Source organism: Polistes canadensis, unplaced genomic scaffold (assembly GCF_001313835.1).
Source record: "Polistes canadensis isolate GaletaPanama2010 unplaced genomic scaffold, ASM131383v1 scaffold_157, whole genome shotgun sequence".
NCBI lineage: Eukaryota > Metazoa > Arthropoda > Insecta > Hymenoptera > Vespidae > Polistes > Polistes canadensis.
Window position 1 is genome coordinate 282,029 of NW_014569704.1, and position 26,319 is coordinate 308,347.

Below are 26,319 nucleotides of genomic sequence, written 5' to 3' on the forward strand. Positions count from 1 at the left end.
TATGCGACATAATTCCGTTTATGTAACTAAGATGTACTCTTCTGTCTACGGAAGATTATGTGACAGTCACGTAATCGAGATCTTGGATATCATAATAATTATATCGTCGTTATTAAATTGGAAAATATTTTCGTTTTAGAATTATAATAAATAAACAATTATTTTTAATTTATGTTTACTTTTTTATTAAAGCATATATATATATATGTGTATATGAAATTTACATATTAATGTTGTATAACATGTTTGCTTTTTTTAATAGAATATTAGCAAATTTTTACATAATTTAGACATTCGTTCCCGAGTTCTTTCCTTATAAAGTAAAACAGAATGATAAACAGATTTCATATTTACTTTAAACAACTTTATTTGCATTACAAAGATAAAAATTCAGTTAAAAATATGCGCCATTTTGGTTTACCTCGAGATGGAAAGATGTTTGTGATAAGAACGAAGAGATTTGTGAGAAAAAAAGCTTTCACGTTGGCATTCTTTCACTTGTCGTAGTTTTCTTTTCTCTTCATGTATAATAATCCATGCTTCCCCGTTAATTATATTATTCGTAAATTATTATATATAAACATAGATGTACACACATACACACATCTATGCATACTTTTCTTTAAAGTACGTAGAAAAATAGTCCTGTGAAATTTCTATAGGTATTCGATTCTCCGACAACATAACAATGCTTATTTTGCATGTTCCCTGCACTTACTACGAAACGAACCGTTAAAGAACGGGAGAGGAGTCAACAACAATTGCGAAGAAATCTCCAGTCGACGAAAGTGCTTCGTCATGAAAACTCCTTTCTAACCTAGGGGCTATTTAAACGCGTCCTCCACGATTACAATTTTATATAATCTTTCATATTTAAATATTTCTATTTCGAAATCATATCATATCTTTTTTCGATAGAATAGAATAGGAATATTCACCGTATATTATTTTATTTCTTCATCATTACTAATTTTGTATGTCTCATTTAACCAGTCGTATATATGATGGATATACAAAAAGAATTATTTAAAATTAAAACAATAAATTTAGTTTATTTTTTTTTATGAATATTTTGTTTTCATTAATGTCAGTCGGTAATATAGAGACGAGAGCTTTTTGAGTTATCGTCAGTCAAATTTCCATGATGGTAAAATAATTTTGTAACTCGATTGGTATAGAAGAAATCTTATAGTTTGATAAATATTATATGGAATTCAATTTCACAATATAATTAATATGAAAAGTCTTTTTTTTCTACTTAATATATTGTTCTGGCACATGCATAAAAGTTTGTAACAAATTTCTTTTTTTTTTCACATGGTAATAGAAATCTGTTTTACCGATATATCGACTATCTGTTTCATTACGTCAAAGGGCGCGGTATTTAACATTCAATCTGTTTTTTTTTAAATTCTTTTTATTTGTTAAAAAACTCTCTTCCTTCATAAAGAGGAAATGTAAACTTCGTTATCGTCATCGTAATTGCAGCTCTCGTTAACGAAAATTTTCCAGTAGCATGAGAAGCAAAGTAATAAATAATTGGAATCGTTCGTACTAATGGTGAATATGATAAAACTTTGTTTCACAAATACTTCTCAATTGAGCCGAACGATGTTTTTTTTTTTTTTTATTATTATTCCTTATGTAGGGGAATAATACAAGCAATATTATTTTTAAATCTCTAATTTTAAGTACCATAATAGCTGTCATATCTAATTTATTAAAACACGGACTGAGTAACTATATGGAAAAAAAAGAAATGCAATGATAAATATGATATTCGCTCACGTACTCGTCCTATCTCCTATCACCCTGGTGCAGTACAAACTGCGCGCGCACATCTATACACATAAGTATAAAGTACTTTAATCAAAGTTAATCGGATGCTGTTATATTCTCTCCCTCGTTCCTTTAGGTTCTGTTGTCTATCTGTCATTAGATGCTTACGCATCTGCTTTGACAGAAATGTCAGGATGTCGTTTTTACGATAAGACCATTTCCGTGGTAGATGATAGGACTACTTGATGATAGGATTTGTTCGCTCACTTATCTGTTTATCGCTTTTAAACTTTTTCGACTAACTTAATTACGTATGCTCATTATACTGCATCGCATTTTTAAATATTTTATTAGATTTTGTTAGATTTATAACATTCATTATTCCTCGTATTTTTCTTTTTTTTTGATGCATCGGAAACGTTCATATTTGATTTTTATTTGTTCATTTGATTTTTTTTGTGTGTTTTGTTTTAAATCGTTTAGGTAGCAATAAAAATTAGAATAAAAGTGAACGATCTAGTAATCCTATTAATGGTCAACAATACGACTATTATTTTTGAATGAAACATATTAAGACACATTGTCGAATTGTGATGTGACGTTCTATAAATCGCAATAAAACTCGTTCAATTTTGTTACTTTTCTAGTCACGTTGGAAAGATCTTGATTTGCATAAAAGGAAAAGATAAAAAAGGAACAAATATGACTTTCCTTTATAACGTGTATCGTAGCTTAAAAAAGCATTTCCCTTTTTCTTTTTTTTTTTTTTTTTTTGCTGGAGTGAATTAATTCAAATGATTTTTTTAAAACCTTTTAACATGAAATTAAAAAATCCTAATATACAAAAACATTTTCTAATATCTTTAAAATGAAACATTATAAACGAAAAGAGTAAATATTCATAAAAAAATTGTTTATCAGCATAGAAATGTATAATTCCTTGGAGATTCAATTAAAAAAACTAAAAATCGTGGATTATTTTCAAATGATTATATTAAACTCTAGAGAAATAGATTTGGATTTATTGGGTCGTATCTGGTCACTGACCCGAATAATCAAGGTGTTATATTGCTATCTTGAAAGAGAAAAACACGCTCGAATCTAATATAACGAAAAAGTTAACTCGAGATAAATGCCCCGTTCGATCTTGGCACGCATTCAAAACTTCCTTTCGAAATGTTGCCATGCCGCGATTTGACGATGGTCACGTGATTTTTCGCGAAAACTTTCATGTAAATATCTTTATCTTTTTCTTTCTCTATCTTTCTCTTTCTCTCCTAGAAATTGATCGTTCAGTTTAAAACAAATGAAAGATCTCTCTCTCTCTCTTCCCGCCTTTCGCTATTTTACTTTTTCTCTTTAAATCTCGCGTTGGAAACTCTCGTATATAGTTCGAGTTTAATTATTAAATAAATGAACAAAAAAATAAGGAAAGAAAATAAAAAATGTTTTTAACTGAAAAAAAACTTTGATCATTAACGTTTGATTCCTCTTAATTTAAAAGATTCAATCTACAGGATATGCCAACATTCAAGCAATTACTTCCTTTTTTTCGAGACTTTCAAAGTTAATTTTTCTTTTTGTCAGATTTGAAAACTAGAAGCTTAACAAAATGAAACAACAAGAGTCCCTTTATTGATGGTGTTTTCCAAATGTTCTGTAACAATAGAATCTAATTGTAAGAAAGTATTTGATAGGGTTTGCCCTTCCCCTTCTATTTTCCTTTCCGAGTTTTCATTTTACGTCACTAAACATAACATTTCAAAGGTCCGATCAGTTCAGTTTAACAGACCCTACCGAAATCGGTCGGAGTAAATACACGCGAGGAAAGCAGATCGTTTACTTTCGAAATACATTATTACTCGTTGCGACCTTTTCATTATCAATTTTATTTCAATAAATAATCGGTTCTCTAATCTGTCTACTTGTATATATATATATATTTATATATTTATATATTTAAACAAAAGTTGTGTTGAATAAAATAATCACTTCGTTGGTATAAAATTTTGTTTAAGAAATATATGTGATATTGTTTGTATAATTTAATTTGTACGTTTAATTGACAGTGGTTAAATAAAAAGAATCGCTTCGTTGGTGTAAATTTTGTTGCAAAAAAATGTATGTGAAATTGTTTCATTAATTTAATCTTTGCGTTTAGTTGACAGTGGTCTGTCTTACTCACGATTTTGTGTTTCTGTGTATACATTTACGATGCAATAAAAGATTTTTGATTGATAGTAATCCTGATAAAGCATCGATCAATCATATGTGGAACTACACAGTGTAGTTTTGAATTAGAATCAAACTAGAATCGAATAATGGGGCCCAAATCGTATACACTTCAAGTACGATGCAAAGGGGACGAAGACAAGAAAGAAGCTTGCTGGTTCAAGCGTTTGTCCTCGTTAAGTTCGGTCTTTCAATCGAAACGAAAAGTTCAGGAACACAAGGTAATTCGTTTAATCAATCATTCATTCATTTATTCATTCATCCAGTGATCATATTTTTTATGATACGTATTTTTTCGAATATACACGAGGATATTTATAGGCCAAAGTGAATTAAACTGTTTATCGAATTTTTTGTGAATTTTTGTATCAAAAAAACTTGATTGGTGCTTAATTCATTTTATTTAAAATATATTTTGTTAATTATCAGGCTTGACATCAATAAATGACAACAATTTAATGATCGTTAAATAATAAATGATAATTTTATTTAGTTTTGAAGTTCAACATAAAAAAATAACATTTATTTTGTATTAAATTAAAATTATCACACACATTTTTCATAAATTATATTATTATTATTATTATTATATTTTCGTTTACTATAATGATGGATTCATGTTCGAACGTGTGAAAGTAATTTTAATATTTCGTATCAATTGTCTGTGTCGTATTAGAGATAATCGTATGAAGATCCATTGAAATAAATTTTCCTTTAGTCAATGAGAAAAATTGTGGCTCCAGATGCATATGAATTGCATTATATACGTCACACTAGGAGGAAGTTAGCACATCGAACCAATAACTGGCCCATCTATTTCGCGTTTAATGTTGATGAATGACGTGAGTCATGTCGTTAGGATTAATCCAAAGATTATGCAGGAAATTTCCGACAAAATGTCTACATATAATATATACACTGAGTGATGCATTTAACACAAGCCATCTAAATAATTCGGTTGCAATTACTGATAGAAAAAACTGTGTCGAATGAAACTTACTCAGTTTCGAAGTTGGCATAATTTCATGTTGTACACGCGTGTAAAGTGTTCACTATGTTATCTGCTACATTTTTATTTTTTAGGTAAAGACAAATTAATAAAATCCTGAATTTGGTTTACTATAAGCATTTTAAAACATCCTATTTTTTTCTATCACAGATAGCAATCGAGTTATTTGGATTATCAATTTTGAATGCTTCACCCTGGTAACATTGTGTGATGTTGGAATAATTCTTACGGTAATCATTAGATTGTTTAAATTTCTCTAATCTTTTAAGAAAAATTAGAACATAATTATTTTGGATTTTTAACATGAACTTTATCAAAGAATTTTGTTTTTCATCGATAAGAGAACTCCTAATCGTTTTCTACATTTTTCAAATTTCCGTCGCCTTCTACACTTCTTTTATTCTGTTGTTCATTTTGTTTGATTACTAAACTGCGATAAGTAATCAGAGTGTGTAGTTTATTGAAATACGATAAAGTAATCAGCAGTAAGTCTTTGCTCAACTGGGTTTATCATTTCGTTGGTGACACATTACATTTGCAAATATGCGAATGCGATATGTTATAATGTTGTTACATACATATGCGTATCTTTGTTCTTTGTAAGAACTGATTAAAGTAAGAAAAAATAAATTAGCATGAAATCAAAATCATTTATTCAAATTCTAAGTAATTAAGTTCATTCATTTGTAGTAGTTAAAATGTTGATAAAAATCGTAGGAATAAATTTACAGGTCAAATTCATACGCGCGTTACTTTGTCCTTCGTAACAATTGAAGATGCTAAAAAAACAAACGAATTAATATTAAATTCAGATAATTTATTAAAGTTCTAAGCAAGTGTATTTACGACTTATAAAAACTCTCTGAACTAATAAGCAAAAAGAAATCTTACACAATTGGGATTAAAAAGATCTGTAGAAGAAATTTAAAAAATGCAAATATTTTCTCGCGTAAAAATAAATAGGTCGACCGTTATCGATGATATCTTTAAATGGGTCGGAAGGGCACATTTTTCTCAATCGAGTCTCTTTCGAAAAGATTCAGAGCCGTTCACCGGCTGCGTAAAAGGGAATTCTCCTCTCGGCTTGTGCTTTGCTTTCAAGCAGTACATTCTTTCCACGGCCGTTGCTATAATACATACACACATTATATATATATATATAATATATGTGCATATATATACACACATGCACGTATAAAACGACACGTATGATCAGAAATCACAAATACAGTCTCGTCGGGTTGGGTAAGTTCGTAGCGCGTCCGCAACGAGGCGCCAGGGCGCATGTTCGCTAAGAAATGAGTAGTATCGGTGTACATTAAAAGAACGTCAGTTGCGCGCCGACCCTGCATCGGTGTGCATGTCGGTTAATGTAATTGATTAATTATTCTTTTTTGTTTTCTGGAAAAACGGTTCCTTTTTTTTTTTTAAATTTACCGTGAAGCGAAACATGGTGTAGTAAGAAAAATAAAGTATCGTGTGAATTTTTTTTATTTATAAAACAATAATTTCTTTTTCTTAAAATAACTCATCATCTCTGTGACGTATGTTTATTATTGTCTGCAGTGTGAAAATAAATGATTGAAATATTATAAAAGTTTGTACAGTGATTATATATTGAAAATACTATGAGAATGACTAACGTTTTGACGAGCAGTGTTGATTTAGTGCGAATAAGAAATAATTTATCGCGAAAAACGATCGATTGTTTTGTAGCTCACATCAACTCTTGGAGTTAATTTTGACCAATAGAAAATAGCGCGGGATCGATGATGATTTTGAATTTCACCCATTTTCGTCTGGTATATAACTAAGTTGTTGCCGGCTGTTTCCTAGGTATACCTTCGACTAGTTCGAAGTTATATTCCCATAGGACCATCACACCACACATTCTACTACATACAACCTCCACACACATATACATTTATATAAATCCATATAAAAGCGATCGTAATTCTCCGAAGTAAATCCTTAACGACGCAGCATTAGTTCGCATTGAGACAGTTCTTTGTTGAATTAGGAGAGATAAGTTTTAAAGAAAAAGGAAGACAGATATTATATACTGTAACTCGGTCGTTCGAAATCTCGTTGGAAATCTTAAAAAAGGGGACTTGCGACCAACCAGAAGGAGTGAAGAATTTCGAAGAAAAAGAAAGAAAAAAAAAACCGGAGAAAATAAAATCACGATCGTTAGTTAATTTTTTGTTTTTATACGAGTAATTATGATCACTGAAATATCAGAAATTTATCAAAATCATCCGACTTTTGAATTATCGAAGGTTTTATGTGAACATGAGAACCCAAGAAAAAATTTGAAGATCTCGATCGTCGGAGATTTTTCAAATGAACAATAAGTAATCCGAATTTTCACGAGGATAGAGATGAGAACGTGAAAAATCTAACGTGAAGTTAGGTACGATAAATAAAAAGAAAAAAAGGAAAATAAAATATAAATATAAATATATAAAATAAAGTTATAGTTGAGACGTGAGGAATGATTTTCACCGGAAGATCGGTTGACGCTCTCGACGAGGTACGCGGTAGTAGCGTCGTCGTCCAGAACGACGAGCGTCGCGACGTTAAAGCCGTCGCTATAGCAGCCGGCTGGTTTTCCAGTTTGCGCAGACCCGGCAAGAGGAACAAGAGGTCCTGCCAAAAGCAGGCTAAGAGTGCTTGGGATCTTACTACTTTATCTACGGTTAGATTCTCTTTTTTAATATTTTTTGGTTTTTTTTTTTTATATATCTTTAAGTCTGTATAATCCTCCTTCCATGTAATTTTCTTATCACATACGTATATTTGTGTATAATTTTTGCCAATGTTTCTTCCATTTACATTCGATTCCAAAATTTTATTTCTTTGACAAATATAAGTTACATTTGGTTTAATACAATGTATAATTTATATTGCTATAGACACAATTTTTCATCTATTACAATCTGAAATTTTAGGACACAAAATTGGATTAATTTCATTTAAAAATAGTATATTATTATAATAATAAAGATAGAGGATTATACAGTTATATTAGTATAATGTATTATAACTATAGTATTATTATGTATATAAAAATCAGAGAAAATTAGGTTATAGGTGAACTTAAATCCAACCTAAAAACATATTCTGTCAGACACATCTATGCGTAAACTCTTCAATTTTATTTTTTTATATTTATTTTTATTAAAATTTAAACGTCGCAAACGAATTACGAATAAAACCGAAAATTAGTGAGCGTTGTAACCGAACTAAAATCCCGAACGGAACCGAAGTGAATCCAAAGCCTCTGATAGCCGATAATTGAAAGCTGGCCAAATGTCGTTTCGTAAATAAATCGACGTGATTAAGACTGTTGTCAATGTGTCGGTATTACACAGACGAGAGTACCACTACACTACGCTACACAACGAGGACGATAAAATGCGGTATACGGCGTCTTACGGAGACTTTGCCAAGGAGACAAATTTATTTCTAGGCGCGGTCGTCGGCTCATACGAAAAATATCCTATATTTCTAACTATATTTACCTTCATATTTTTATTCCTTTCATTTTTCTTTTAATCGAGTATCCTCTTTCTTTTTAACATTTTAATTATCGTTCATTCAATTTTTCTAATAAACATTTTTTTTTATTATATATGTCCTCGGTTATTATTACAGTGGACTAACAATAGGTCAAAACATTGGAAAAATTAATTTCATGATATATTTTATATTAAAATTGTTTATGTCGTCAAATAAATTTATATAATTTTTGGACTTAAGCCACTATCAAAATTACATAATTTCACATACTGATTGATTATTAATTTTATTTCTTTTATCGCGATAAATAGTAAATGAGGTAGAACAATAGAAAATGAGGAAGTATTCGTTTTAAACGGAAGTCAGTATTTATTGGCTGATTCATCTTCGAAATTCCAATAATTCTTGTTGAATGGGTAAAAACAGATATTGAAGTGTCATAGCACGTGGAAATAACGTCAAGTTCGAAGAATTTATCCAATTTGATGATTGATCGTAATCGACCATATCTTTGAACGATGATATTTAATCTTTGTTTTTAACAACTCTTGATTTGTGTGTTGTGTATGTGTATTAATATATTTAGCATCTATGATTATTTGCATCCTCCAATTCAATTCAAAATAAATAAAACGATAAGAAGAAAAATTATCTTCAATTATCAACCTTTTATCTTCGATTATTATTAAAGTAATTGAAGTATTAACATTTTTTTTATTCATTATTTTTTTTAATTTAAATTTTATGTCTTTGAGCACAGTTTATTATTAATTGTATGATAACGGCTGTATATTTTAAAGGCAATTTTTTATTTATTTCAAATACAACTGTGGAAAATACGCTCATTAAAAATTATCAAAAAGTCAAATAACGACCATCCTAAAACGTATGTTGAATGCAAACAAGTATGTATATTTATGGTTGCATGTACATATGCATAGCTAATGGATATAGACATATTCAATTATGTGTAGATAATGGGTATAGACGTATATATACTTATGTACTACATATAAATGTGTACCACGTAATATTGTACATACACTACTGGACAAAAGTTTGAAGTCCCTACGTAAATTTAGAGAAACTTGATATTTATGTAATAAAAATGAACGCCTTTAGAGTAACCCAAATAAGTTTACATGCCAAAAACTTAAAAGTTGCACATTTTACATTTTGTATTATTTTTTTTTTTTTTTAACCAAAAAACAAGTATTTTTTTCTTCAAATCTATGTTTTCATATTTTCAGTTTATATTTTTTCTTGATTCTTATAAAAGTTACCAAAAATGTTCTAGTACAAAACTTCATATCGATCATTGCCTTAAATTCGGTTTACAAATTGTACAAGAGCTTTATAGATACAAGAAAATGCTGAAATGTTTTAAAACATCATTCAACTTGTTAATATATTTGATATAATAATGATTAATCATTTAAGAATTTTAATGGAAATTAGAAATCGATTCCAAATCTTTTGATTGGTAGTGTACTTCCTCAAGCGTGAAGAAAGGAATTCAGATTGTCGATTTCGAAGGATATATCATTCGACTATTGTCTATCGTCTAATGAGGACTATGTACTACACATAAATACTACACTTAAGTACGTGCTCACATACTACACATTGTTTCCATACATATATACAGATAGTTAATAGTATACACACATGCACACACACAACTTATATACTTAAGTACACACACACACACGTCACGAACTATAAATCGAAGTCTCGGTTTAGCTCAAGTAGTTCGTACAGGGTTGCTTTATTTATAGATCGAATCAGGATACAAATGGCGCTTACGCAAACCTAATTCCATTTCGATACAGTTCGAAACTATTTGCAATACTTCTTGCATCGTATGTATGCATAGATCTACCTTGATGCATCTTTTTTTACTTTGTTAGTCTTCATCCTAGAAGGAAGAAAATAATGAAAAAGTAATAGGAAAGTTTCTTTTTCATTCGCATAAGTTTTATACAAAACAAGGAGCAAACTTTTCACATAAAAATGTTGACTTTTTTAACTACTTATTCTATGATTTTTTTAATAGAGATATATAGTACACTGAGTTATCCTAACTAGACTATCGTTCGATCGATTATTTTTATCGTTATTATTTTTTTTTTTTTTTAGTATATATATATATATTTATGTAGTGCTATTATTATCATAACGTGACCGGTCGTCTTCCATTTTCGTGTGACCTTTCGCAACATAAAAAACTTTTCTACTACTCGTGATCCATTATCTTTTCCAGTTCCTCTCAAGGTTGTCGCAAAGCGAAACTCTCATTCGTTTTATTAGTATGATTTCTACGTTCAAAATGCGTACTATGCATACATATGTATAAACGATTTAATACCAGAACTTAAAACTATATTTGTACATTTTAGAAGAGAGGGATAAAATATCAAATATAACTTTGACGCTTATATTAACATAAATTTAACGAAATTGTATAAAATATAATTTTGATTTTAATAACAAAAGAAAGAACTGAAAAAGAAAAAATTAAAACAAAAAAAAATATATATATATATATAAAAATTAGAGAATTTGCATAATAAAAAACAATAAAAATTTCAAATTTGAGAATATTATTTTACAATGTCGGTTAAGTGGGAACTTTTAGGAAGCTTTTCGGTTAATCGGCAATCATCGTGCAAAAGTATATCGCGTGTCATGCTTGATTCGGCAAATATAACAATTTCTGCTTTTCCTCTTCGTGTAACCTTGTGCGCTTTAGTGAAAATATTCTTCTTCGAGAGAATTTGTTCGTTTAGTCGGTTGAGTAGTATCGATAATTACGTCGAAAATTGACGAAAGAGTATGAGAGAGAAAGTATATGTTTCCACTAACGCGTGAGAACTCTGCCTAATGATTTATATCGTTTAGAATGAATTAGAGAGAAAAAGATGTCGAGATTCGTTTGAATACATGATTGATGACGTTGATAACGTTTTCATGCAGTCAAGTGGAACGATTGTGAATGATGTATACGTGTATTTAATTTGTCATATTTTTTCTTACATTTTATTATTATTATTATTATTATTATTCCCGGCGGACGGTAAATGAAAAAAAATAGTTCTATAGTTTTTGCACTGGTTATTAACTTTACACTTTTATCTTGTAATATTGTAAATTATCTTTTAATAGACTTATGCAGGAATAATTTATCGGAGTTTCAGGATAAATCTATTTATAATGTAAGATAATTATTACGTAATCCGTAAAATTCTATCGTTAAAGTAAAAATATATTTTTATGTTGAACGAGAGACACTATAAAAGAGGAGTTGTTGTAAGATTGACACAGATCATTTTTATTTTTATTCTGATCCTTTTGGTATAAATAAATAAATGAATAAATAAGTTAATGAAAATAAAGGAACATATGATTTTACGAGATCTTCTCGTTAATAGTAATATTGTATGAAAAATCCATTCAAAATTCTCATTTATTGATGCCAGCTATGTGTCATTTGTTTGAATTTACTGTTATAAATTCTGATAGATTTTTATTATGTCAATTTACATTGAAACGTGGACGGTTGACCATCGATTGGTTCCAGAATATTTTTATAAGATCATTCAAAAGTCTTAATGTTATTAATAAAAGAAAAAGATGATGATCCGAATTATTTGAAACTGGCGTTGCCAAAGCAACAACTTTGTCTACTTCTAGTCCCATGTTACAATCGAATAAATTTGCATTAACCTGTCACGATTTAGGGTACTGATAACATACTAACTGATATAGTACATTTATTACTTGCTAACATTTTTTACTATAGACTTACTGCACATGCACAAACAAATACAGATACATGATAGTTATAAATCATTGTTGGATCTCACTACGATCTTATTATGATCTTTATCGTTTTTTATTACTGTCAGTTGACATCATCGAACGATTATTTTCTTTAGACGACACATGTCCAACGACAACAGTGACAACTACGACGATAAAAAAAACAATCCTCTGATCGTAGATCACTAACTAAATTTAACTTGACTGGCTTTTATTAGAGATAGAAAATACGTGATTTAGGTTAGATCAATGATTTCTTTTTCGAGTTATTTTATTCGTTTGTAATTTTCATTCTGATTTATTTTCTCATTTTGAGATTTTTATATTGATTATTTTCATTAATTAGTTGTAATTTTAATAATAATCTTTTCATATGAGTTTATGAGTGATTTTAATCTCATTTTATATAATCGGTTATAATTTTTATGGGGGCTTTTTAATTGTAGTTTATGATTCTCTGAATTTTTCAAGTTATAATTATTAAACTTGCAATTAATTTATAACACACAAATTAAATATTTTATTATGAACAATACAAAAAAATGGGCATATTAATAATAATAATTTATTTGATATAACTGACATGAATTAGAAAGATAAGAGACATCATTCTCTAACGATGCTTTAATATTTTCATTTTTGATGCAGCTTTCATGTACACACTTGCTGTATCTTTCTTTGTCTCTTTCTTTGTGTGTTATGTATTCGGAAAGATAAAAAAAAACAATTGGAATCAGGCCAAAATGTAAGATACATACCATCGTATTGTAAGTGTTTGATCAACGAACAGCTAACAGCACGATCGATAATCGACGATATAGTGGCAACGATTGTGCTACATCCGGTTCGTCTCGCATTATACGAAAAATGTTTTTTCGTTACCAGCAATCTCGTTCATCCTCCTGTCCGTTACCACACGTGTAGTTTATCTTTATCATCTTCTATTATTTCAACTCTTACCATTCTCTTATCGTACCTTTCTTTCTTTTTTTTTCATTTTTATTCGAATTATGTTTATTGTAGCAGATTTTATTCTATTTCATTTATTTGATTCGAAGGACACAGTAACCATTTTTTGTTCCATTGATTTTTTTTTCATTTTAATTTGTCATTTGATTTCATTCCATATTTTCATTTCCTTTTTTATGATTTTATTCTCGCGGATTTCAAAGACAAATACACCATAGATCTTTAATTTTACGTGATTATTATTCAAAATTATTGAGAATAAATTTTGATTATTTAAATCGAACGTGTTTTTTTTTTCTTTTAATTTTATTTTATTATCATCTTCCGTTTTTATAATATAACTCACATTCGTTACATAAATTATTTACTTTTTTTTATTTTCGACAAAAATTTAATTAATCAAGTTAATTTATAATTCGAGGATATTTTTACCTAATTAATTAAATATTAAAATATAAATTTGAGTTTTCATTTCCTTCGTATTATTTGGTTTACGATTTGAAATGAAGAAGTCACTACTACTTATTTATCGTAAGTAAATGAACAATACTCACAAAGGTGCCTCTTTTTGCGTGGGATTTATTTTTCCATACTGGTCCGCATTAAGGGTCAAAAGTCGTGTGTTCCTTTCCATTAAAAGCAACCACCCTTGTTCTCTTCCACGAATCGACTCACACACGCACACAAACACACACACAACTGCTTCCGCGTGCTTTTGTAGGCAGCGTCGAAGGAATGCATTTTTAACGACATAAATAAAAAAAAAATAGAAATAAAAAAAATAATTAAAGAGAGAGAAAAAATACGTTTTGACTCCCGAGTGCTCTTATATGAAAACTAAAGTCGCGTGAAATCATTGGGTAAAAGTAAGAAGAAGAAGAAGAAGAAATTAAAATTAAAATCAAAGAGAAAAAAGCTTGATCAAAACTAGGACAACTTTAAGGATGTTGCACACACAAGTACACCCATAAATCTATATAACTAAATATAAAACTTACAAGATGTCACTCTATTTCCTTATTAATATATTTTACCTTTTTTTCCCCCCCCTTTTGTTTCTTTTTAGAAATATCTTAAAAAAAATAAATATAATTATATTTTTAGATCAAAAAGAAACATAAAAAGAAGAAGAAGAAAAAGGAGTGAGGTAATAGTTGAAGGGTTGCAGCGGGGGTGGTGGCGACGGGGGGTGTGTAGCGTAAAGTTTATACATTGTAGTTGTTACGATGGAAAGGGTGGGGTGGGGGGTTCGTTATGGTACTTATAATGCTCACGAGAATATGTGGGTCGTGTAAAAATCTTAGTCAAGGTGTATGTACGGATTATATTTATATCTACCCTTTGCACGTGTGTGTGTGTGTGTTGTAAATGCGTTTATCCTGGCGGAACGTGTCACTGACCCCCTCCCCCCTCTCTACCCCTCTTGGTCTTATCGTGTCTTATATCGGTTGTGTCATTGCATCATTTAAAGAAAGTGAGTGTATAACAGAAAAAGAGGGAATATCTATTTTCAACCCTTTCGTCCGTTCTTTTGTAAAGGTTTATTTTTTGTGTTTTTTTTTTTATTCTTTCTCTCCTTCTTGTTGCTCCTTCTACTCATTATAGAATGAACTCTTTACTTGGTGGTATATGGGATACATGGTAAGTGGGATACACGGTTAGGGGTAATAGAGCGAGCGAAGGAACTCGAGGGTGATATCAAAACATTAAAAAGATGAGTTGGAGATGGGTTGTTATCGAGGTCGTTTAACTACCTTTCTCGAGACTTTTTTATATCAAAGATGTGTTACGTAATATAAGAAGAGGTACATAGAAAAACGGAATTTGTATGTGTTAAATATTTTGTAATTAGTAATTTATTTATGTTATAAATAATAATATTAGTGTTAATTAATAAATAAAGAAGTCTTAAAGCTCACAATCAAGAAAATTTGCAATTAAAAGGACTCTTCAATTCTAAGTGAAAAAAAAAAATACAACCCGTCGACAATTTTGATAGGAAATAACGAAAAAATAATAATTAAAATAAAGAAGAAAACATATAGCAATTAAAAGATTAATATAAAACCAAGCAAAGAAGAATAAGACGAAAAAAATATTAATTGTTTCCCTCATTTGTGTGTGCTTGGATATCGGAATCGCAGGAGGCGTAACCGGATACGTTATATCTAAAAGCTAATACATTGTTTGCATCGGGAGAGACTATTGTTGAACTTATGACTAATCAGTAATGTGAGCTTTTCTATCTTTCTTTTTCTCTTTGGCACTCATATATATATATATATCTACATATCTCTTCACGTAAATGATAGTCACCGATGATGGTGAACGATTTATACAGAGTCGAGTTACTGGATATATGTTTGTTTGCAAAGCCATTCATCAAATATTCTCTCTTAGATAGGTTTTCATTATCTACACCCTATTAGTGTTCATGAACAGTTTCATATATACGTGCTATTATCTGGGTAATTGTGTTGATTTTTTAAACATTTCCATATTGTAATCCTTTAAGAATTAAAACAGTTGTTCACAGTTTTTTAATTAATACATTATCATTTAGCGTCAGGGTTGCGTCAGGGTTGTGGTTTAATAATTATTGATTTGAGGTATATGGAAATGTTTTATGATATAGATATTTGCTAATTAAATAATATAATGTGCATTGTGTGTGTGTATATATGTGTTGTTAGGAAAGTAATTTCATTTTTTTAATGATAGATTAAAGATTTTGTTCATATTTAGAATTCTAGGCGTTTTGAACACTCGTGAATGATTGAATTTGATAATAAATTCAATATCTCAGTTATTTTTTAAGTAACATAATATTGATTTATTATATGAGTTGCTCAAAAACCAATGCAGTTAAAAGTCCAGAAAACAAGAATTGAGAAAATGAATGTTTTGTAATACATTTCACACTTCTTGGTAAATTTTTAACTTTGTAACAAAAAGTAGTACACGATCAAAAGACTTGGTAAAGTCATTCGAGATAGACGTGTATGTGACAAAAAGGAAATAAACGTTTGGAATTCGGAAGAATTTTCTCGTGTCTCTTCAACGATTTCAAGTTAAGGGATGAGTGAGAAATGTCGTTAGAGAAAGAAAAGTTAGAAATAGAAGGTAAGAGAAAGAAATGAAAGAATAAACGTGTTAAAGAAAAGAAAGGTTTCTGTTCCATCGGAAGGGAAGACCCAGAAAATCGATTTTATTATCCTATTTCTTGTATAATCGAAATTACTTTCAGAAAAAAAAGAAAGGAAAGGAACGAAAAGATGATTATTGGTATATATAAATATATTATCATTTTGGTGATGTTCTATTCACTCTGATTTTCTATTTCATAACGAAAAATCCATCATTTTTGGACAATGGCCAAGAATGTTGCTGTGGCGTTAGATTTTTTTTATATAAAAAAGAAGAAAAAAAAGATAAAGAAACATTATTTTATTTCCAAGTAGCTCGATACTTGGATGCAGTCCAATTATGTTTAACATGCCTTGGGCTAACCTAAGTATTGTCTCATGGTTTTACTTTTCAACAAACTAATTTATATAAGTTTAAAGAGCTAAGAGAAAGAGAGAGAGAGAGAGAGAGAAAGAAAGAAAAAAAAAGAAAGAGTTCGAAAAGTTCGAAGCACTTTCTTATCGATTAATTTATTCGTTATTAAGCGTCAGTGATTGGGTGTTTTGAAAGGGGAGGAGTCTGATAGAAATTATCAGGAAATTTAAAAAAAAGGTTCAAGAGAGGAAAGTTCAGTGGGGGTAAAGGAAATTTAAACGTGAAATTCGTGTTTGTTCGATGGAATTTATCTATTATGTGGTTATTTTATTTTTTGTTTATTTTAGTATGCAAAGAAAATTATAATGTTTACAAAATATATAGAAATTTATTATCATCTATTCAAAATGGAAATATATGATTTGAAAATATAACAAATTTTGTTATTCTCATAGAAAAATATCTTATAAAATAACAAAAAATTGATGTAAACTAGTGTTTAATGGTTTTCACGATCGAGAGAGGAATCCATTTCTGTCTATAAAGATGTTGAATCATTTCTGTAAATATCGGCTATGAATTCCGATCGCGTAATCTTCTCTCTATATCCCCTCTCCTTTTTTCTCTTTCACACACATAGACACACTATCTTTCTCTCTCTTTTCCTTTCGTGATCTCTTGACGCACGTTGTTATGCGAAGAATACTTATTTTTGCTTGTATAAGCAGATTACCGAAGTTCATGCTCCGAGTACGTGAACTAATAAATTCAAACGCAAATTTCACGCAGTGTGAAAAATTTCACAATCAAATCAGAATTATAATCTGCGACTTTTGATTTCTTTCATTTATCTCTTATTTTTTTTTTTTTTTTTTAATACGTGATATCATTCCAAAAATATAATTTTTATGTGTTTCGTTTACGTAAAATGTGATTTGTTTCCAATTGAAATAAAATTTAGAAACGAACGAATTCATTCAAGATCCCTTTATATATAAAATCTAATCAGTCAAATAATGATAGTAATATAACATGTTTATTAGAACGGACAACAACTCGTTGGCTAGTTTTTCGAATGTTCATTAGAGCGTGACAATTATATGCTAAATGATCACAATAATGAAGACATTAAAAATACGAGTTACTGTGATTAGAGAATCTCGAATTCAATAATAATTATTTACTACTAAAAGATAAACTATTTTATACTATAATTTCGTAATGTTTCAAATATATAATAATTAGGATTATTTATGATAATTTTAGATTTTAAATAAATATGTTCTGTTAATTTGTAATAATTATTATTATTATTTCATGTAGAATATATTTGTTGATAAAAATTTGTTTGTAATGGCGGATAAGATGTTTATGGGGTGGGAATTTTGAAATAAAAATATATAGAAAGGAATTAATATTATTTACGTTGGTTAAAAGCCATGGCAAGCATGGAACATGTAAGCTCGTTTAGAGATTCTATCCTCCGATACTATCAGTGACGCGTTCGGACAATAAATCGAGTCTGTTCGTCGAAGCGCGACTTCCGTGAATTCCTTACCATCGTCTTAAGTTTTAATTTATCTTTCTCTCCATATAACTAGTATACAGAGAAATATTCGCGGCATTGAGAATTCAAGATAACAGCAATTACAACGGTATGTGTTAAGAACATATTCTAGTCGATTATTTTCTTCATGGAAAATACCTGGATTGTTCATAATCTAAATTATAATTAAAACAAATTTTCAAGATGGCTGTACGTCGATTGTAAAAATATGATTTTTATAAATGCTTTGCTATTTTATTTTATTTTATTTCATCTAACAATTAGTTGTGTTTCGTATAGAAATATATTAATAAAGTCAATTGTACAAAATTAAAGATGGCTACGGAATGATTAAGAAAAGAAATTATTTTTAAAAATGCGTGGTATTTTATCAGGTTTTTTTTTTCCATAAAGCATTAATAAATAGCACCTAATATTTTATTTTCGTAATATAGTAAAAAGATACAAAATAGCTATGGAATAATAAAATAGAGACTATTTTTATAAATGCATACACTTATTTTCTTTTATTTTCGTTTTGAAGCAATAATAGATAACGACTAATGTCCTAATAGATTATTTTCTTAACATAGAAACGTTTAGATGAATCACCTTAGTCTGAATGAGATAGTATTAATCATTTTTAAGATGTCCGCAATATGACTTATTCGTCGTTTTTTATTATTCATCTTTTACATATTATCTTTCGTTTCATAGCAAATCTGTATTTTATATTCCGATCAAATTTAATGTTCAAATTTCAAATAAAAATAATTCAAGACAGGTTACAAACAAAAAAGAAGATAATCTATATAAATTACTTATATCTTCTTTTTTTTTTTTTGTTAATCTTTTAAAGTTTTTTTTTGTAGTTGTCTAACGAATTCCTTTTCAGAGTTTTTACCCCTTGAAGGAATAATACATAGGAATTTTGTTTGTGCACGAAGAGGAACAATTAATGATAGTGAAGTAACGCGTTGGTTTAGAACGACAAAGTACGATGCTCTTGTTCATGTTCTTCTTACCTAACTTACTTTTGTCTTTCTTCTCTTTTCTATCGTTTAACCTGTCGAACTCAACGTAATGGATAATCGTATAGCCTGTGAACTTTGACCGTTGTTCAGTACACACGTATGTGTTTAAATACATTCTCATCAATAGTGTTATTTTTGGATATACCGGACGCGAATATGCGTCTTTCTTTTTTTGCATTATACTTGTTAAAGAATAAACTTTGTTACCAATATGGTAACGATAAAGACAACGACTAATATATTAAATTAAGTCACGAAGAAAACTTTGAACCTATATTCTTTTTAAATTATTAATTTCATTTCCATTAGATGCGTAATACAAATCAAGCGAATGAGGTTTGGTTTAATGGAGGAAATCCAAAGAATTTATTTCTCGATAAGTTTCGCAATTTATATTTGCTGTTACAACACTATTATCACATGTATATTTATTTCTTCGTTATTTGTTTTTTTTTTTTTTTTTATAAATTTAATTTATATAAGATTGCTTTAATCAAAGAAATGTAGGTTGCTTTTATCAAGGTAATATTTTAACCTGATTTTTCATTTGTTTTTATAAGAAAATTATGTAATGCTTAAATTACAATATTTTTAATCAGAGCAATATTCTCTCTAATTATTATAATAATAAGTATAATAAATTTATACAATTACTATAAAAAAAGAATTATTATGATTATAATATACTAATTATAACTTATAATTGAAAAACCATGTTACTTTTAAATTAATTCAGACATTACAAATGCTTGCAAATAAAATAATTCATTTTCACGTTTCATCCTTTTCGCACAATGTTAATAAAAATTTTGTCCTAAAACATTTCTTGAATTTTTCACCTTCTAAAGAGTTTTCTTCTTACTTTTAAATAATAGAAAATAAAAATAAAGGCCTATCTAGTAATTTCAAGTGATAATTTCTTTATTTTTTCTCATACACGTATATACAAATGCATTCACATATACAAGCATATTTAGGTGGGAAAGTTAGAAGGTAAGAAACAGCAAGGCACCTTTGTTCACATGTTCGAGTTCCGCCTTTTCAGTGCAATAAGCGGCAGGCTTATACGCTTCTCTCTCTTTCTTTCTTTTTCTTCCTCTCATTGGCTAGAATCTAGATAAAACGTGTGGTTCGTAACTGAAAGAAAGAGAGAAGGCTAAGCAGAGAGAGAGAGAGAGAGAGAGAGAGAGAGAGAGAGAGAGAGAGAAGGAAAAGGGGAGAATTCTTTCCGGTCTCTTTTCTCCTGTTCGCCACGAAACGACCTTGGGAGGTCACTTTACCCGCAACCGTTCGTTGAATACCATGTGGAAGAAGAAAAAACTAGAACATCGTACGAAAGACTCTTTCTCTCTCTCTCTCTCTCTCTCTCTCTTTTCTTTTTCTCATCGTATTTTTGCCGTATATTTCTCTGGGGCCAAGAACAAAACTATAATTTCCATAATAACCAACCAAGGATCACAACTGAGAAATGAGAAAGCGTGTATGCCAAAACACACGAGAATTTGTTTCCATCTTCCCCTTTGTTTCTTACGCTAGTGATGATGATCCGTGGAATAATACAAAACATTGCATATTCTATAAATAATAAGATAATAAGACTTTTAATTGATTTATTAAAAAATTATTTTTTAAAAATATACAAAAACAACGGACTGGTTTTCTCAATTTTTATAAGAACTTACACCAATTTCATAATAAACGATGTTTGTATCTATAGTACACATCCAATTTAATAGATTCATGTAACATTATCATTACATCTCATTTTTTTTAAGGAAAACAAAAAATACAGTTTATATTCATATCGATAAAAACAAATTTCCGATTATATCGTTCGTTCATCTGAAAAATTATCCTTTTTTTTCCCCCCAGATATAAAAAATAAAAAAAAATCGATAAAGGTAGAGATACAAGTTGATGCGTTTCGCTCGAAATTATAGAACTTGATTGCCATATTTAACAATTCCCCCTTCTCCTTCTATCGAAAAGTGGTTCTCGATAAATTTCAAAATTATACCGACCCATATATGATGTTCCCACACATATATGCATGCATGCATGATGTGCATGCAGAAAAAAAAAGGAATTTTAATAGGAAAGGAATATTTTCTAAGCAAGCAGGAGAGGGGAGGAAAGAAACGAAAAAAAGGTAAAATTAAAAGGTAGGTGGGTGGTGGGCGTGACCTGAATTTGTTTTTTTTTCTTTTTTTTTTTCTATCCAACACGGGGAACAATCTTGTATCTATCGTTTTCTCTTTCTCTCTGGGAAAATGAAAATCTCATGCATAAACGGGAATAGTTTTGCGGCTGAAAGAAGAAAGAAACATTGGAGTGTGGTTTTGTGCAATCTATATATTGTGTGTTTGTATACAAGTTAGAAGTAGAAACCAGAAGCCTCAAGAAGTATATAGCCAATTTCTTCTGACTCGTTTTTTCGTAAACAATCTTTTTCACAATTTCTTTTTTTTATCTTCCTTTAAATTATAAACATTTATTTCCACACTTGTTTATTACGACGTTAACGTTTCCTTTTCATGGGGGAAACATAACGAAACATATTATTTTGTTAATTGCAATGTTTATTTTAACTTTTTTTTATTGTTATTATAAATGTTTTTTAATTTATTGTAATTTTATACGTCTTTACTCGTTTCATTTTAGCAAATTTTGGTCTTATTTATTTATCAAAAAAAAACTTTGTCAACGTTAGTGGCGCAATTTGAATCAATAAGTTTTTTTAAATCACATATCTTTTTATCTCGATCTTTCGGTGACCTTTCGTAAATGAATTACAGGTAATTATCGTGGAAAAATACTAAGATTCGTTTAACTCTTTTTTTTGAGTACAACATTTCCTTCCGTTTTTTTGTTCTTTTTTTCTTCGTCATCAAGCATTGAAAGTCGAGAGCCTGGGTCAGGTCGAATCGGTAGCTAAAAATAGTTTTCTAGGCGAATAGAAAGAGAACACGTGTGTATATATAAAAATGTATATGCATATAATGTATGCATTAAAAAATTAAAGTACACCCTTTTTCCTACGTGTAAAATACCTTATCGAATTATAAATCGATTTGCAAAGGTTTATAAAATGATATTCTTATGTGTGTATGAGAGAGAAAGCGAATGTGTTGTTAAGAATAATTAGTTCGAGGACGATACACGTTCGCACATTAAATTTGTGTCGAGAATGCACAACTGTTGCAGCCATAATGTCTCGCGTTTCTCTTTCCTTTGACTCATAGTATTTGACTTTTTCGTTTTACTCGTCATTAAGAGTGCACGTGTTTCAATGTATTGTCATTTATATATATATGTATGTGTTTGTTTGAGAGAGGTTGCGAATGGATTGACGACAGAACGTCGAGGAAACGGATTCATCGCTCGGCTTTTTTTGGTGCATCGACTGGATCCACTGCAAACTCGTCTCGGATGTCATTCCTCCATCTTTTTTTTTTTCTTATCCGTCCTTATTCATATATACATATTTCATTTTATATTTATTTCTCTTTATTCGTGATTATGTTTAGGAAAAATAAAATGGGTGGGATAGGGGCGCGGGGGTGTACTCAATATTATCGAAATCCAATGACGGAAAACTGTGACTCATTGTCTCGTGGAATATTACAAGGACAAAGAATGAGACAGAAAAAGAGAGAAAGAGAAGAAAAAATATATATATAAAATATATTAGACTTGTCTATATATGGACGATAATTAATGGCGGTTATATTTATGGAAGATGATGATTGGAAAGATTCTGTTGAAATAACATGTGCTTCTGCACACATTCTCTTTTTCATTTAAAGACAAAGACAAAAACAATTTGTGTAAGAAAAAAAAAAATAGAGAGTTTTTTTATTAAAGCTATGTAAAATATACTAGCAATTTTGAAAGTGGATTAAGTGAAAAAAAAAACTAATATAATTTATTTTATAATATAATAATTAAAATATGTTAATTATATATAATTGAGTCAGACACATGCGGGTACAAAGCTGCTAGTTCCATTAAAATTATAAATAACTTTAATTTAAAGTATATTATATATATATATATATATATATAAAATCAAAGTTTTTTGTTCTTCTCTTATTTTTTTTTTTTTATTAAATCCGCTTTCATAATTATTGGTACGTATAATCCTATATTTTGCAAGTTTGAAATGACGAATAAAGTTAATTACATGGAATAATAAATTTAAATCTGGCGAAAGTGGATGGAAATTGTTTAAAGTTGATTTTTTTTTTTCATCTAATTATCGATTATATTATGATACAATTAGCGTATGACGTATTTTCTAGGGATAATTAAGGAAAAGTAAGTTTATATGTGTGTAGAATATGTTGTAACGTCTAAAGGACCATATGAAGCACTTTGAAGAGGATTACGAAAAGTGCTCTTTTACCTACTTCCTGGAGGCTTCCACTTCTTCATCATTCTCCACAGTTTATGCCCCCTCCATTTATTCTTTCTCTCTCTCTTTTTTTCTCTCTTACGCATACTTATACCTAAACTCGTTTCGTTAAAAGTTCATATGCCCGAGGATTACCTCGAGACTACTTCTCTCTGTCTTTTTCTATTATATTTAGCTTGTTCTCTCTCCGTTTCTTATTTTCAAAATCTCAAACGCACACAAAATGTGAGTTTCAACATAAAGAAAAAGGACAAAAAAAATCAATGCTTTAATTAGTTTTTTTTTTTATATAAAATTTCAATAACAATTTTAAACAGCATTCTTTAACTTTTCAATATTATTTATTTTAGATTACATTTTATTAAAATTCATTTTTGCCCGAAAACTTAAGAAATAGTAGAAGAATTTAGTTTAACGCATGAATAATATACATACATATAGAAAAAGTGTTGATAAATCAAATAGGAATATTAATATAATCAATTTCATCGTTAAGAAACTTACAAAGTCAAACAAAATGGTGGATATTAAAAAACAAGTCAACAAATCTTAAACTCTACTTTTACTTTCCTCTTTCATTAAAATTTTCTTCATCTTTCTTCTTCCTCAGGCGCCTTATTTAAGATTCACTCTCTCTCTCTCTCTCTCTCTCTCTCTCTCTCTCTCTTTTTTCGAACGTGAGCAGAATATTCACGTAGTTGAATGGCAGACGACGCGAGTCGATAGAAGCGTTCCTCGTTCGCGGATTACAGTACAACGCCAAGTAGATATATGTCGTCTATCTATCTCTCTCTCTTTCTCTTTAGTTCGTTCGTTCTTTCTGTTATCCACTCGGTCGTTCAAATACACATTTTCACGTTGCCCGATGTGACCAAAAGAATCACTATGCATATATGCATCCATCCGTATTTGTATTTTTCTTCGTATATGTGTACATGTATGAATATCACTACACACACATGTGTAATGCGTTTCTGTGTGTATGTGTATATGTGTTTGTACTTTGAAACGCGCGAGAATGTAAGAGTTCCTATCGCAGCCGAGCGCAGAAATGTCGAAGCGCCACATTCCAAGGCTTTTTAACGACTACTGCAACCCTCTTTTCTCGATACTCTCCCATTAATAGTTCCCTTACCTTTTTTTTTTTGCTATTTACCTACCTATCTACCTTTCCATCTATCTAACTCTCTCTCTCTCTCTCTCTCTCAATAATGAAGCTCCAAACGGTTGCTTCAGAAACAAGCGCAAGTTTCGACTCTCTTTCGAGCGGATCGCAAACGTTCTTTCGTTCGTTCATTGCATTCAAAAATGGCGGCTCAATATTCGAGTGTGTTCTCTTCTTTGAACAAGATTATTGATGTGTTGTTTTTGCGATTCGTCTGTGTATGTGTGTGTGTGTGTGTGTGAATTTCTTTTGTATCAAAAATTCGAGATCATAATCGAGTTCTTTTTTTCTGATTTCTTTTAGAAAAGAACTTCTCGACGACACCGATCATTGATCGAATATTTTTATTGTTGCTTTGTATTGTTACGGAATTTTGATTACTTCTAACTTAATTGGAGTGAACATAAATTAGGGATTTTCTTTATCGACGCAAAGCATTAACAAACGTAAGAGTATCAAAGGGAAGGAAGGAAAAAAACAAAACAATATGTCGCTGGTAAAATATATATAAAGAAGAAATCTCTTCAAAGAGACGACTGAGAGAATTGAGGTTCTCGGCATTCGTGCCAATTCTAGAGATATTCTAGTAGAATGTCACGAGGTCGTGTACGGAGTCTCACACGTCGCGAAAATAGCACGCAAAAGCATTTTCGATGCGACTTGCGTTGAAAATCCTTCGAGAAAGCAAACTAGCTAGCTAGCTAGCTGAATAACATCTACGCCATTTGGAAAATACGACGATTTTCTATAGAATCATTCAGCGATATTAAAAATATATTTTTTTCTTAATCCGAGAAACGAGACTTCTTTTATTAAGTTTCAAATATAAAATAAAAGAACGTCAAACGAAAATGTTAAAAAATAGACAAGAAATTAAGGTTAAATCTCACTTGGATTGTTCGTTAGCAGTAGAGCAAGGCTTATCAATCGTTTCGAAAGAAAAGCTTTGAACGCCATATTGGCACGAGAATACTTGCCCATTGTCTCTGACTGGCTTATAGTCAAAGCATAGAAACGATAGAACTTTGTAAGAGAAAGAGAGAGAGAGAGGCTGGGATTCTTGGCCCTAAGGGTACTTTTCGGAACAATTGTTCCTTCCATTGTTTCTTGCCAGTCGTAGTATGGAGGAAATCGTAAAAAGAAAAAAAAAAGAAGAATAGGAAGAGTAAAATGTAGATGAAAGAATGAAAAAAAGTAAGAAAGAAAGAGGTGGAAGAAGAAAAAGAAAAAGAAAAAGAAAAGGAAAAAGGTACACAAGCACACTTTGTTGCACTTTACACACCTAAATGTTTTCCTCATTTCTTTATATTCCGATACTGGTGCCAC

At 29.8% G+C, this 26,319-nt stretch overlaps 1 protein-coding gene across 3 annotated transcripts in view; it reads left to right on the forward strand.

Annotated features, from left to right (window-relative positions):
• LOC106788929 (cytohesin-1) overlaps positions 1-26,319 on the forward strand; it is a 50,815-nt gene that overhangs the window by 9,072 nt on the left and 15,424 nt on the right. The window contains exon 1 of one of the 3 annotated variants that reach the window (XM_014752652.1): positions 6,384-7,718. The exons of 1 other annotated variant lie outside the window; for it this stretch is intronic. In XM_014752652.1, coding sequence (XP_014608138.1) covers positions 7,515-7,718 — 204 coding nt within the window. In that variant the 5' untranslated portion in view covers positions 6,384-7,514. Of the gene's footprint in view, positions 1-6,383; positions 7,719-26,319 lie in introns of those variants that run through there. One more of the 3 variants, XM_014752653.1, reaches the window with a different exon arrangement.